Genomic DNA, 15576 nt, shown 5'->3' on the forward strand with positions numbered 1-15576 from the left:
ACATCTCAGAATGTTTCTATTTCTCCTTGCTATGGGAAAAACACACCCAGTGCAACACTCAAATCCTTTTGTTGGTATTGGCATCTGTCATGAGACAATGAAATGCGTGTCCAGGGGTGAAGTCAAATCATTGCGTTAGCAGCATCAAAGTGACCCCCCAGGGGCGCAAGCATGGACAGTGTGTATGGAGGTTCTGGGCTGCCCAGATGACAACCCCTCCCCCCAGACTCGCTGATGTGGTCCCAAAGGAAAGCACCAGCTTGGCTGCAGGAGTTGCTGGAAAGAGGGGTATATGGAGCTATTAATCTAGCATCCAGGATTGTATCATGCCTTGGATTCACATGCTCCCTCCACCATCCCTTCTGTATTCTTTACTTGCTCATCTAACAAATGCAATGTGACTGAGCAGGGATAGACATTTCTTTGAACATGGGAAGTGCCTAACCTTGCAGGATAGAACTTTGGTTCCTGTGCTTTCTAACCAGTTCAATAATTGAAGAAACGGATCTATTAGCCTGAAACCTCCCTTCTGAATTCATTGTGAAGACACTTTTGGATCCTCAGTACCATTCTGATCTTTTATTCTACAGTGACTTGCCCAACACCATGAATGTAAAACTAGAATTCAGTTTAGGAAAATTTGTCAATCATTACTTCATTTCCCCCTATTATAGTTCAATTATATTCTATTTGCAGAAAACTTCGTTAAGGTAAACTCACAGTCAACATTCAAGCAGTTAATACAGAAGAAAATGTAACAAAATTTTAAAGCCTTATTTAAAAGCTAGATTTAAACATCCATATGTGATAACCTGAAAATAGAATATAATTTCTCCCTTGTAATATAAGAAGTCAGGACTTGCCTTGCTCCTTTATCTGCCGTATCTGTCTAACAGTTTCCTTTAAAATTGCACATTTATCCGGCTTGACATTGAAATTGTCAATGTCGCTCAGATTAGCAGAAATCAGCTCAGCCAGTTCTTCAATATATTTACTTTCCTGTTCACGTCGACGTTTCTCTCCACTGCAGATCAGACTAGAAAAAAGAGACAACATTTTAAAGTAGTTAAGCCTAATTATTATAGGATCTTCTTTCAAACCATTTATTTATTCTCAAATTGCTAAATGTTCAGGTATGCACTTCTCATTCTAAGTTTAAATCACTCTGACTGTGACTTTTGTGTCACAGTAAGCCATATTTAATGGTTTGCCATCAATGTGCAAATTCGCTCCAGCTTCTCTCCACCTTGCTAGTGAGCAGGGACAACAAACTATGATGCACAATATGAAGCTAAGGTTTGTTCTTGGCTTCCTATTGAGGTTTGTTTGGAGCAAACATCCAGTCTGGATGTAATGGTAAGAAAAATATTGTGGGTTTTTTTGCTTTTGCTAACTAGCTGGAAGTGAAGTGGGAGCACTCTTTCAATTCATGTTAAACCATTAGCCATGGCTTACCACGATGTGCAAATGCAGCCAACCTGTGCACAGAAAGGTGAGTTACAAATGTAATACATCATAGATAGCCAACATGGTGCCCTCCAGACTATCAGCATGGCTAATGATAAATGATGATGGGAGATGTACTCTAACAACATATGGAGGGCACCATGTTGGCTACCCACTATACATATTTATATGGTCAGCAACTGGAGCTCACTAAGTAAAATCCACCAACCTTAGAAATGCCAACTTCCCTCCCTCTTTCCATTTGTCAATCTTGGGCAAGTATCTTCTAACAGCCACTATGTGTGTGGGGAGAGGCTGAGTTACTAGTCCATTACCCCTCACTCACTTTTCAAAGTAATCCACTAGGAAAATTAGTGGCTGAGTAGGGATATACACCAATGTTGTTGAAATTTCACATCAATAGGAAATCAATAGAAGAAGGGCAGTAAGATATAGTGGGGTAAATATATGCAATGAAATTTATGAGAAAAAACTTCTATCAGGAAGACATCAGAATAGGATAACTACTCAAAAACGCCCAGCATTGCAAGGGACATCTTGCATTTGGAAAATGTTGAGTGGTACAGGCACACAAGAACAGAAGGTGAATACTGAAGGGAGAAGAAAAACATGTTATTGTACCACTATTACTTTTTGATTTAAGCAATATACACCAAATTATATATTTATGCTTTTCTAGGGCCCTTTTTTTAAAAAGTATGTATTCCCCTCCAAATTAAAAATTAATTAACAAATCCTGCCTCTAAAATTGTTTATACAACTAATTTTTCCTGCAATAATATTATTTGACTGTTTCACATACACCAATATCAGAATGTTAGGCATGTCACCAACTACAATCTGGCACTAAATGCCAACACATCAGTTTTAAATACTGGAAAAACCCATTCACTATTTGTAAACAACCCATAATAAAATAAAAAAATTAATACTCTCTACCCTGGTCCCGGGGTATCACAGGGCAATGGCTTGCGTTTTCTTGAATCACTGGTCATGCTGTCCAAGGAGTTCTCCCCTAATCCACTCATTCTGATCACACATCAGCAACTGAAACAGTCAAGGAGTAACCAAGTTGAAATTTTCTCATGAACTAAAAAACAAAGGTGTTCAAAAACAATAAAGTTAGGAACTTAAACTTTCGTAATGTTGGGGTTGCAAGTGACCCGAAGATCATCTAGTTCAATGGTTTTCAAACTTCATTCCAGGGCATATTAGGCATCTTCAATGAAAATGGATTTCAAATATGTCCATCAGTGAACATGAACAGTATCCTATAAAATAGCATAACCACCAACTTCCTATTATTTCTGTTTTAGATCTCATGTTCACAGAAGGATTGTGTCACATACCAACTGGTTGGCTGAACAGACTGTCCAAGAATAGCACTGCCATTTGCCCGGCAGGTGCTGCTTTTAGGATGCCCTCCCCACCACCTTGCCACTGAGTAATGAGAAGGTGCCTAAGAGCCACCAGAGATACCAGCGTCCTCTTGGATGTTCTGTCATTTTGGATGTAGTGCTTGGTAGGTTCAAAGCAGAAGCTATATTCAAAGGCCATTGTAGTGCCCCCGTCAAATTACAGGGGTTGTGGGGCATCAGCAAGTTGGGATGGACACTCCAAAATTAGTTACCAAAGGCAGGGTCAATTGAAGGCTTTCCTCCAAGCTTACTTACTAAAGCAAAGGGCAGGGGGAGTTGGTGGAAATACACAGGGAAGAGCTGGGACGTTCCATTTGGCCACTGCTGTTATACTGTCTACTCTTAGATCATGATAGGCAACAGTGAGCCCAAACAGACCAGGCCTTTGTGAACTGTGCACACACCCCAAATCCTCAGCAACATACAGGGCTCTGTGTTAAGATACTTGGCATTGCAGACATGTTTATACCAAATATGTTCCCTGAAGGAAAAAAAGTTTGAAAATCACTTGTACAATTCAATCTTAAAGTAGGCTGCCAACTATCTTTTTTAAAAGCTGATGAAATTCTGTAATAATACTAGATATCTGCATGCTTGCTTGTTTACGTAAAAACTACATTTCTAACCTTTAAGGCAAAAATTGCATTGCAACTGCAGCAGTGTAATGATCACTACAGTCTACAACATTAAATACGTTTTTCACTCCCATTTGTTTTAACCTCCTCCAAATCTGCAACAGGCATGGCCTCCTTCCCATATTAAACCATATCATCCAGATGTTGTAACATCCAAATTAAGAAGGAAGATACACCATGTAGAAAGCATGCACAGACTTAGTATACTTAAAATATAAAAAATGTATAAAATAATTCAGATGGCTCAAGAGAAAAGAGTATATGAGTTTGCAGTGGGGGCACTCCATCACCAATAATAGTTCAGCTATGAATTCTGTTGTGTCTGTATTCAATCTGATGCCTCAGAGATTATTATGGTTTAAGATACAGGTTGATTTAAATATTTAAAAGGAGTCCTTTCTAATAAAACATTATTAACTGGGAGTGGAATATTAAAGTGACAGATCATGAGACAAATCAGATAGAATTGTGCTGAAATTTTAGCATATTGGCCACAGGAGAACATTATCCATGAAAGTTTAGCTACATTCATTTATAATACTCTTTTTCCTAAAAGCAATAATTTTGGCAGACCTTAGTTTTTCCAAAGAAAAGGGGTTATCTTGCCACTTTTGGGGCCCCAATATTTCCAAAGATTATCAGGGTTGCCAGTCAAAACATTGTTGTAAAGCCTGCATTAATTATTTGGAGGGTTGTTTTTTTCTAGATACATGGCAGAACTTAAATATCTTGCTTAAAAGAGGTATAGTGTCCCAGTCAAGGGAAGTAATAGTACTGCTCTATTCTGTCGTGGTCAGAACACACCTGGAGTATTATGTGCAGTTCTGGGTGCCACAATTTTAAAATGATATGGACATGCTGGAACGTGTGCAGACAAGGGCAGACAAGATGATCAAGAGTCTGCCAAACAAGGCTTGTGAGGAACTCTTGAGAGAGATGGGTATGTTTAGCCAGGAAAAGAGGAGACTGAAAGGAGACAACAGCCATCTTCAAATATTGAAAAGGCTGTCAAATAGAAGATGGAGCTGGCTTGTTTCCTCCTGCTCCGGAGGGCAGGACTTAAACCAATGGCTTCAAGTTACAAGAAAAGAGATTCTGACTAAACATCAGGAAAAACTTTGTGGCAGTAGGAACCAACTCCCTTGGAAAATGGTGGACTCTCCTTCCTTGGGGGTTTTAAAGCAGAGATTGGATTATCATCTGTCATGGATGCTTTGGTTGCGATTCCTGCATTGCAGGAAGTTGGACTAGATGATCCTCAGGCTATCTTCCAACTCTACAGTTCTATGATTTTATGATTCTATGGAAGCAGTTGCACATCACAAACTACAGGACACCAGTTAATGTTAGATTAAGGTTAGCTACACTAAATTTCTACTAAATGGCTGCTTTTCATGTCATAACTAGAAGGCAGCTATCATAAAGAACAACTATTTCTTCAACTTCTTTTTTAAATTTAGAAATTGCAGACACCCATGTCATTGTGGAAGACAATTTCCACCTATTGTATTGGGAGAGTCATCATTTTTCGTGTACAATGCATGCCCCAAGAAAAATAAAGTTTTTTTAAAAGAATAAATTTGCATGACAATAGGAAAACCCAGAGAAAAACAAATTGTGAGTTGCATGCTTGCCACAAGATGGCAGGGTAGTATCAAACACTTGGACCTGGCATTTAAAGGACAACAAAATCATCACACACACAAAAGGGAAGCTTTTTAACAGAGAAAGCAAGACCAAGCTCTGCTCTGTCATGCAAAAGGCACAGTGCAGACTCATTCAGACAGCTGCTTTCAACAGTTATGTGATTTGTATGATTTTTTTTTTTGGGGGGGGAGTTCCAAACCCGAAGTAGTATTGTGTAGATACTGCATGCAGATTACAGTATTTGGTTGCCTCTGCTCTCATAGCAACTGCATTCCTAAACAGACACACAGTTTTGTGGCACTAGAAGCTGCCACAGAAAGAGACAGGAAGTAAATAAAACAAGATAAAGAGTTGGAGAGAAGCTCAGGAAGGGTAGGGCTACAGCAGACAAGACAGAAATCCAGAAAAAAAGTTGCTGTACTTAAAACAAACTGTACAATGCCTTCAAAAGTCAAGCTGTTTTGTAACTAATTTGGAGATGAAGTAATATTAAAAAGAGTTGGGTGTCTGTGTATAAATAAGGCTTGATAAAAAAAACCTCTTTCAGCTGTGATAAATTATGCTCAAAAGTATATTGTTGCACTAGGGAAAAATTATACTGAATACTGTATTTTAAAAACTTGTATTGTTCACTCAACTTACAGATATCCATTATTTCTTGCGGCTATACTTCAATACATAACAGTATCCACAAAGTTGTCAAAACAGAGTTTGCTTGGTTTTTTTTAAGGGGCTATCTTATTTACTTATTATCTGAATTTATATCAAAGCCTTCACCACAAGGTCTGTTCAGGGCTGGATACATACAATTCTTTAATATTGTTTAAAATAGCAATTAGAACTTCAGTTAAAAGATTATCATTAACAGTTATATTTTAGCACTTCTTTTATTACCACTGTAGTTGTATTCTGAAGTAAATAGCATCTTGTAAGGAAATGGAGTAGCTCTGAAACAAGGGACACTGCCTTAAAATGAGACTAGCTGGTAAGTCTATTTCCCTAGCAACAGTGTTCTAATATACCCTACGCAGACCTCCATCATTTCTCCATAATATTATTGCTTCTGCAATGTAGAAAGCAATGCAATACCGCAGCCAATTTGCAAGGAAGCCCAGAGGGGCTGCGCTCTTGCTGCTTAGGGTCCTACAGTGAATATGCTTAGTGATAGCGATTTTTATGCAACAAGAGACCTTCACAATTGACCCAATTATTAATGCAAATACCACCTATTAAAATATAGCAGCAATGCTGATCAATCTGATGTGAGAGCATAGTAACTATAGTGCCTATGTTTTTCTGCAATTGCTTGAAATTGTTTTTACTGAAAGTACAGTCACTCACTGACAAGCCAAGTCACAATGCGGTTTTAGAGCTCAGAGATCAACAGTCAACAGGATTTTCAATGCGCCAGCTGCAAAAGACAATGAGGTTGTGCATCCATAGCAGTGACCAGAGGAGGAATGGCCACTGGGAAGAGCACAGAGAAGAGACACCATGGTGCATATACAGCAGCACAACTGGACACCTTCATTTCCCCCAGTTGCAACAAAGCATGTCTCTCTCCCAAAGCTGGATAACCTTCCCATAGTTCCCATAGTTTGACTCCACCCCCCAAAGGTGCACTCCTCCAGTGTCTCCAGAGACCAATGTATGCCAACAACAGCACTCTTGAATGCGTCTCTACAGAGTAATAGTATATCAAGTACTCTGCATACATATTAAGAAAAGTTTGCTGTTGCCCTCTCTAAGTGTTCCAGTATTTCCCAATAATATGAAATTGTTATTTCCATTTGTTACCAATTTTCAAATAACTTCACTAAACAAAAAACTTCTTTAGAATCATTCCAGAGCACAATGCTCTCGTATTTATTAAGCAGTGTGATAGCTGTCAAAGCTGTTAACAAAGTACCAGCCAAAACAGTGCTAGGATGTTGTTGGGCTACAACTCCCACCATCCCTAGCCAGCAGGAGTATCAGTCAGGAATGATGGGAGTTATAGTTTGACAACATCTGGGGGACCCAGAGTTGGAAAATGCTGGCCTAAGTACCTGTCTCAAAAAGGAATAGGTTTAACTTATTGTGCAGACTTTAGATGGTACTGATCCAGGGATTAACCACTGAACAGCTGGGGAGGGGGCTTACAGATACAAAAATAAATAAATAACATGAATTTCTGTTGCCTGTTTGTGGAGGGCAACAAACAATGGCTAGTTTAGCCATTGCCAATATGGTGCCCCTCCAGGCCTGACCCAGCCCACTGATGATGCATGAGAGGCAACCACCTCAAACAGCAGGCTCTGGACTATTGGGAGGTGACAGATCCACGTATGCAACCACCCACTCCCCTCTGGGAGCCTGATCTGTAGCTACTCATTAGAGAGATAAGACAGAACAACACTCTGCACATGAGCAAGGAATAACTCTCCTCTATTACTAGGCAAGTTACAGGGCTGGGTTCTGAAGTCAGCAGGTTCTAGCTTAGCTGCTCACTGAAATAGAAAACAAGGCAAGCTAAAGTTGAGCATGTCCAGCTGAGATTTATTTGCTATTTGGTGAGCCCAGCCAGGGGGACAGTGTCATTCTACTCTCCATCTCCCAAGCCAGCATGCCTTCCAGAAAGATGCTGTGGGGGGAGTAAAGAAGGCCCCGTTGAAGACTCCTTGCTCTCCCAGAAAAAGAAGTGCTTTTTCCACAGAGCTCCATAAAAAAGTTCATTGGGTGGTGCGGAGTCTGGTGGAGAGCTGTTGCTTACTAAGAGGTAGGAGGGTGAGGTGGGGAAGCAGTTGGCATAATTAACAAACACCTACAGGAGCACCATGTTGGATCCAGCACTACATTTGTATCATGTTTACCTTGTTAGCAAGCCTCCTTGGAAGACGTGTGTTTCACATACACACATTCCAGGCATTTAGTCAGTGGCAATAGTGCATCTTGGCAGTAATTTACACAGGTTATGGGGATCCTTATTGGACAGAAAAAGAAAGAAAATCTACACATTTCCATTTTAGTGGGGCTCAGCAACAATGCATATCTACTCTGACAGTGGGGATCACTAAGTGCATGTGAGAATTAGTTAATTCTAACCATGACTAAACTGGCGCACACAAACACACAAAGCAAACAAACACAGAAGGTATAAGAGAAGGGGAGGAGAGGTGTTCAGAGCTGCTTAGAAAGCCACACTAGCCTGCTCTTCCTCTCTAGGCGTACCTTGAAGACTAGGTCTCAGCAATGCACAGCTGAATTGGTGAGGACCCAGGCATGCAGACACTCCAAGGTAGGATGTTAAAAATAGATCTAAAAACATAGGAAGGGGAAGCAGATGTGGAGGCTACAATTTATAGGGGAAGGACCTCCAGAAGACAGAAAAGCAAACAAATTTTACCTTTCCAACACTGTTGGCAATCCTGAAGAAAGAGGACTAGTGTGTGTGTTGAATCTTCCAGGTAAGGCAGGAAAACGTGAGACAGGGAGGTAGGCAGGAGGCCTGAAAAGGACCTCTGAGCAGTTGGAACCAAGATCTCTGATTCAGCAAGCAGGGATCCAGAGAAGAAGGAACTGAAGTAAATTCCTGAAAAGGGCTTCTGAAGCAGCTGCACTTGAAGCAGCAAGTGACCATCCAGAGGTGCAGGAACCAGTGTTAGTGAGGGAAAAGCGGAGGAGGATAATGGAGTTAGACCTCCATTTAAGGGATTTTCAGCAAGCGATTTCAAGGAGAGTGGAACTGAGCAATCAGAAGAAGTAGTGGGATCAGGACCTCAGCTTTTGTACCTTTTTGGACAAAAGCTTCAAAGCAAATTCAAAAATTGATTGGATCAGGGAGGTGCCATTCCTGACCAGCCTTGCTTAATATAGCTCTGAAGCACATGGCAAGATGGGGTGGGTCTTTTTCTTTTGCAGATATAAAGCGGCATTCTTCACTCTTTCACTAGTCTGATTAGATTTTAGTCTTTTGAACAATGGTCACATTTCCTGAGGGAGGAGACAGTAATTATACTTGGATTGCATTGACTGGATTACATTTCCCAAAGCTATGACTTGTGACATCGCTTCCATTGAGGTGACCAATATTCCTTAGGCAGGCCTTTTTCCTTTTACTGCAAAGTGAACCAAACTGAAACCATAAAAAAAAACTTATAGGCAATACTGGAGTGAAGCATCTCCCAGGCTCCTGAGCGAGCAGCCTGCAAAAATACCCTTCCCAGTAAGCAACCCACCTACTGGGAAGCTTTGGAACAGAACAGCTGTCAGCCAGTAACCTTTGGGTGGAAGGTGGTAGAGAGTGCCATGGCGGGGAAGCTGCAGGCGTTCTCCACCCAGACAGCTCTTACGAGCATAAGCACTCCTGTGTATGCCAATCACACACATACTCTCGGTTTTGACTACAATTGTGTCACCACTTACTAGCTGAGTTTGCTGTTAAAGGCACTATATCATGCCCAAGCATGAGAAAGACCCAAAATGTGAAAACACTATATATTTTAAATTTTTTGGCCATTGATGCATATGAAGAATTGGAACACTTTCCCCTAAGAAGTTTGTTGAAACTATTTTCCCCCAAGGACTCAAGATCACTGGGGCATGTTGGGAAAACACTCACTTGTAATAACCAGTGTACCATTATGCATATACTATTCATGGTCTTATGAATCTTATGGTCTTATGAGTCACACTGATTATTCCATTTAATATATATGGTTCTTGCATACAACAGAATATTTGTTCACATTTGGTACTTGACTATTACTATATATGAACCCTTATTGTAGAGTACTTTATCCATGACAACATGTCCAGGATCTGAGGAAGTATGCTGTGGAACAGCAATGGGAAAGGGCTATTGCCTTCATGTCCCCAACTGAGCGAAACAGAATGCTGAACTAAATGGACATTTGATCAGAGCCAGAAAGCCTCCTCTTATGTAGTTTGTGCCAATGGTATTACTAATTGGGCTGATGATTATCAAGAGGTCAACCCAGATAAAGACAGGTTTTCTTGCAATCTGTAAAGGAACTTACTATTTAGAGCCAACTCTCAGCCAAAGCAGCTAAGCTGAAGCACAGATTTTGAAACTGCAAAGCTAGAAAAATAATTACAATGACTGCACAGATTGTGCACATGAAACCAGACAACATACCACCCATTCACTGCAGTTAAAAAGTAATACATACATAGTTAAATTTCTTATTTTTGATCATATATGGGGAATTAAAACACCTATTATCTGATGTCAGAGAAAGGCCACTAACTAGTAAAACAAAGTGCCACACTTCTTTTCCTGATAGCTTGTTAATATGAGTTACTTTAAAAGCTTGCTATTTAAACAACAGTCTTCACTGGTGATATTCTGAACACAAAACAACCCAATGTCAGACCATATCACAGCGCTTAAATAGTTGCACTCAGCAGTTGTATCAGGAGTGACTTCCAGAAGAGGCACAATACAGGGGCAATATTTCTAGCTCTTATTGCTGCATCTGATACAATCAGATACAGAGGCCTATTTGTACTGTGTCATTGTCTTGCTCAAGTGGTTTGCTATGCTTGCAAGAGCTCTTTAAATGTTCCTGGATTCTTTAAGGTCAAATACAATCTCTGCATAGGAGATACTGTTTTGGGACTTGTCCTTTAACACTAATATTAATTAATACTCCAATTGAAGGGCAACATGTTGCATCTATAACCCACATAAAAAAGATTCTCAGCTTCTAATTTCTAGGTTTGTTTGAGGGACACAAGCATGGAATGACATCATGGGCTTCTCAGAGGAAAGACATGGAATTGAGAGGGGCTTTTGCCACCTGAAGAGATTAAGAAGCAGCTGGCCAAACCCTGCTACTAAGATAAAACCCTGGGTTCTCAAAGCTAAGGTTCAATAGCTGAGAAGCGTTTTTCCCAGCAGTCAAATAGTAGAAAACAATGTATTTTAGGAATGTCCAGATATTATTCTAATCTTTATTTACATTTATGATTGGCCCTAGAACTTTTTTCAGGGCTTGTTTATATTATTGCCACTATTATTTATTAACTTTAATTAGCTGTGCCTATAGTCTTTAAGGAACATATCACATATTACAATTGCAATAACAGGATGCTCCTTGTGGTCTCAACAAATATGTTAAAATTAGGAGCGAGTTTTTGGTTTGCAACACTTTTCCTCTCATCATACATTTAATTAATTAATTAATTAATTAATGTCTATACTGCCCTTCATCTGAAGATCATATGGTGGTTTACAATATAATTTTATTTGTCAAAGACTTATTAGAACTATACAACAGTGCACAACTTTAAGAAAAAGAAAAAATCAAGCCCCACCCAAGAGCTGTTAAAAACTTTTTTATTTCTGTCCTCGTTTAGCAAAACAGCTGCTGAAATGTAATCAAAAGATTAACATTTTACTAACATAAGACACAGTCCATCTACGTTAAATCTTATTGATTTCAGTGAGAAACTTTCAAGCATATTGGTGCATCTCCTATCGATGGGACTTTGGCTAGAGTGCGCCCAGAATCTATGTTTATAATGGAAACTTAAGGAAAATAAGTAACAATCTCTAAAATTTACTTTTAAAATATTTTCACTTACATGTCCTTAAAACTCAAACATGCACAGATGATTTTTCAATGGCAGGCATCAGGATCAGTAGGCATTGTGTGTCACGTTCTGTCAAAGAAAATTTTAAAACTTCATGTAAGTATCATTGTGTTCCCCAACTTCATTTTCAGTAAAGCTTAATATGAGATATTAAGTAAATCAGCCCTGAGTGCTCACTGGAAGGACAGACCCTAAAGCTTAGGCTCCAATACTTTGGCCACCTCATGAGAAGAGAAGACTCCCTGGAAAAGAACCTGATGTTGGGAAACATGGAGGACACAAGGAGAAGGGGACGACAGAGGACAAGATGGTTGGATAGTGTTCTCGAAGCTACCAGCATGAATTTGACCAAACTGCGGGAGGCAGTGGAAGACAGGAGTGCCTGGCGTGCTCTGGTCCATGGGGTCATGAAGAGTCAGACACGACTAACCAACAATATGAGATATTCCAATAATTTAGTCAATGACTACTTTTATTTTCACTTGTTTTACTTCCTTGTCTTTTATATTTTATTATTCCTAGTAATGATTTATGATAAATAAATGTTGATTATATATTGATATTTGTTGACTATTTTATTTACATTCTTAAGAATTTGGGTTGGGTTTGATGACAAATTTTCGAACCACATCAATAGGTCAAGGCAAACCCTGCTTCAAACAAAAGGCTACTCAGCTACCACCCTCACATCCAGGCTGCTCATGCATGGAGAAAATAGGCAGGAATGGTTATTCTGGTTACCTCTGTTACTTTAAAAGAAAGAAGGAGATGACAACAGTGGAGCAGTACAATAAATTTTCCAACTAGCTTCAACCTGTATAGGCTGAGAATCTGAGAATCTTCTGCAGCTGCTGAAGGCCTAGCAATCCTGCACATAATTCAGCTCATCTTCCACCCTGCCCCCCGCCAGCATAAGGTTCTCAGACCAGTTATCTGACCACTTCTATTACTTTGGCCAAGGACACCCCCCCCCTTGATTTACAAAAGTGGAGGACTTTGCTTGAGACTACAGGCAACTTTCCGCAGCTCATATTCTACCTAGCAGAAGCAGCTTGTTGATCCTGTTCACCAGCACAGAAAGAAGTCCATGTTCTGCAATTGTGTCTGTCATAGTCTCAGCACTCTGAGCATTTTGAGATTACACATCTATATCTGGGCCCTTTAAAACACACATTTTATTAAAGACATCCACACAAACCTATGACGTGAAGGTAAATAATTCTGGCTGGGCATATTTTCTGCTGCTCATGATGGTATACCTAAGGTTACCAAGTGGTCTCCTATCCAGGCATTGACCAGATCTGCTTAGCATCAGCAAGATTGCTAAAACATGGGCCTTCACACCATGCCCAATAACATTGTTGAAGCTATTTAAAAATTCTGCTCCTCTTTTTAACATTTATATTATTTTATCCTCCTAAATGGTATGTTTCAGAAAATTGACAAGAGTAATTTCTTAGTATAAGTTATATTCTGAATAAGCCATGAATATTGCAGTCTCTATTATCAAAACAAGCAGAGACCCTGACAATTTCCCTTTCTCTATTTTATCCATTAAGTTTAGAGACTGGTTTAATTTATTTTATGACCATGTTGTAAATGGTATTATTAAATTGACTAGTTAGGAAGCATTCCTAATAAGCTATTCAGAATTACAGCAACTTAAGTGAAGTTTTGAACAACAGCTGTGTGTTTGAATTGATTTATTCAAAACTGCTTGAAGCAATGTGTAAAAAAAAAAAAAGTGAGACTCTTCCAGCTAATTAGAAAAATAAATTGCTCTTGGGAAATATTTATGAGGCATTCATATGTAGAAGCACACATTATAGTACTATCCAGAATTCAGAATTTCAAAATTGATACTTCTACTCACTCTACTTATAGATAATTACTAGTAGTCAGGTGAAGAGCTTTGTACAGGCAGATAATTTCTTAAGAAATTTAACTAGGGCCTTTTCATATCAACCAGTTGCATATGCATTTGCATGCAAGTTTAACCACTCAGTTGACAACATTGACAGTAGCTGTATTCAGATGAACTCACATTACCAATTAGAGGAGTGATTGGCAATATGGTCACGTAAAGATAAGCATCAAGACTCAACTGCCTCCTAATTACACACCTTTGTAAAGCTTTCTCTGTAAGAAACCCCCACTAGTCAGGGTGGAAAGAATGAAAATATATTTTCAAAATCTGAAGTACTATTGTGGAAATTCTTATGGCAGAATCATAATTTATTCTAACCATGTGAACAAACAAATCATTTCCCAATTAATCCTATATGGCAGCACTTTTCTCCTCATATGCTATAGAGGTGGGGAAAATTTAATTCCCAGTTATGTGACTATTAAAGGCACAGCAGCCTTGTACTTCAAAGAACCTGGCAATCACTGTCAGAGAAACCAAGGGTGGAATTCAATGTCACACTATTACCAACATTCCATCTGCATTAGCATTGCAGCTTGCCAGATGGAATGATCCCTTCTCTTCTCTCCCAGCATGCTATTCTGGGGGTTCTCCTGCTGGCCCCAAGCCAATTTCAGAAGGCATAGGGAAGGATAGGGGGGAAAGCCCTGTTGTGCAAGCAGAATTCCTTGCTCAGGTCTTCGAATGATGGAAGGTATTAGGTGAATCCCACCCCAAGAGAACATACATTGCTGCAAATTGCAGAGTATCAACCTGAGTGCAGTAAATAAAAATAAAATGTCCACCCCCAACCATCTCTGCTTAGTGGGTAGGTAGCATTATACTGGTGAGAGCATTCCAGGCCCTGCACCCAAAGGGCTCCAAATCTATCCCCCTTAATAGAATCTGAGTGGAATAGAGTAAGGGGAGATTGAGAATCAACAAAATTTTTTGAAAGTTCTTAAAAAATAAAAATCAAGATCTCATACTTTGCACCACTGGTCACATATAGTAGAATACAGGATCTATCATTAACACATCCGCAACTGTAGCCTTAATTTCAACCTCTCAAAACAATGCATCAGACTTTCAAATCAGACTTATATGGCTAGTGGAAAACTGAAGGAAATCCAGGCCAGGCATATTTCCTTTCAAGACAGGGCAAGCATCAGCATCCTCAAGCAGCTGTCAGGAGCCCAACAGTGCTGATAGGTCCCCTGTACAAAGCAACTGATTACATTCCCTACAGTGCCCTGGAATGTTCAACCTGATGTTGCTCCAGAGAACTGTGGGCAATTTAAGTGGTGGTTTGATTCAACTTACCAGTGCAGCTAGGTAAGCCTGCAAGCTGGAATTCCTGGAACGTAAAACAGATTCTACAGAGTGAATTTTGTAGATGGCTCTACTTCAGAAAATGTGGTCATTATTTGAAACCACTGTAATGGGTTTTAAATATTGCATATAAAACACCTAAGGAAGGACAGGGACACACAAGCAAGTCCAAAAGGATGAAATCATGGGTGACTGGCAGAGTCAAAGAAAATGTTTTAAAAAAAACCCCACCAAAAAACAGGTTTCTTTTAAAAATTGGGGGTCTTGAATAAAGAGAATATTGGAAACATGAACCCAACCAGAAAAACTATAACAAAGTAAGCAGGGAGATGGAATATTTCCACCGGTCTTCACTGCAGCAGATATTGGGAATATATCTTCATAATTTGGTGACAAAAATGAGCTTTAGAAGCAATGAATATTAAAAAGAAACAAGTTACCAAAATTGGCATCTATCTAAGTGTTCGTAAAAATATTCAAATGTGAAAATTATCTGTGGACTAAAATATGTGGCTTATTGCTAAAACCAGCCTCTTTACTACAGAATTGGAATACACTGATGTAACATCAATAT

General features: G+C 39.4%; 1 protein-coding gene across 14 annotated transcripts in view; it reads right to left on the bottom strand.

Annotated features, from left to right (window-relative positions):
* The window catches only part of NCOA3 (nuclear receptor coactivator 3), a 98931-nt gene that overhangs the window by 27263 nt on the left and 56092 nt on the right, over positions 1 to 15576 (bottom strand). For 7 of the 14 annotated variants that reach the window (XM_081867498.1, XM_081867504.1, XM_081867506.1 and 4 more), the window contains 3 exons: positions 11756 to 11833; positions 1975 to 2514; positions 864 to 1036 (listed from right to left, as the gene is read on the bottom strand). In XM_081867498.1, the coding sequence (XP_081723624.1) occupies positions 864 to 1036; positions 1975 to 2078 (277 nt within the window). In that variant the 5' untranslated portion in view covers positions 2079 to 2514; positions 11756 to 11833. Of the gene's footprint in view, positions 1 to 863; positions 1037 to 1974; positions 2558 to 8377; positions 8465 to 11755; positions 11834 to 15576 lie in introns of all 14 variants that reach the window. The other 7 variants (XM_081867502.1, XM_081867510.1, XM_081867501.1 and 4 more) reach the window with 5 other exon arrangements.

The sequence above is a fragment of the Podarcis erhardii genome, assembly GCF_964252035.2.
Source record: "Podarcis erhardii genome assembly, chromosome: 6".
NCBI lineage: Eukaryota > Metazoa > Chordata > Lepidosauria > Squamata > Lacertidae > Podarcis > Podarcis erhardii.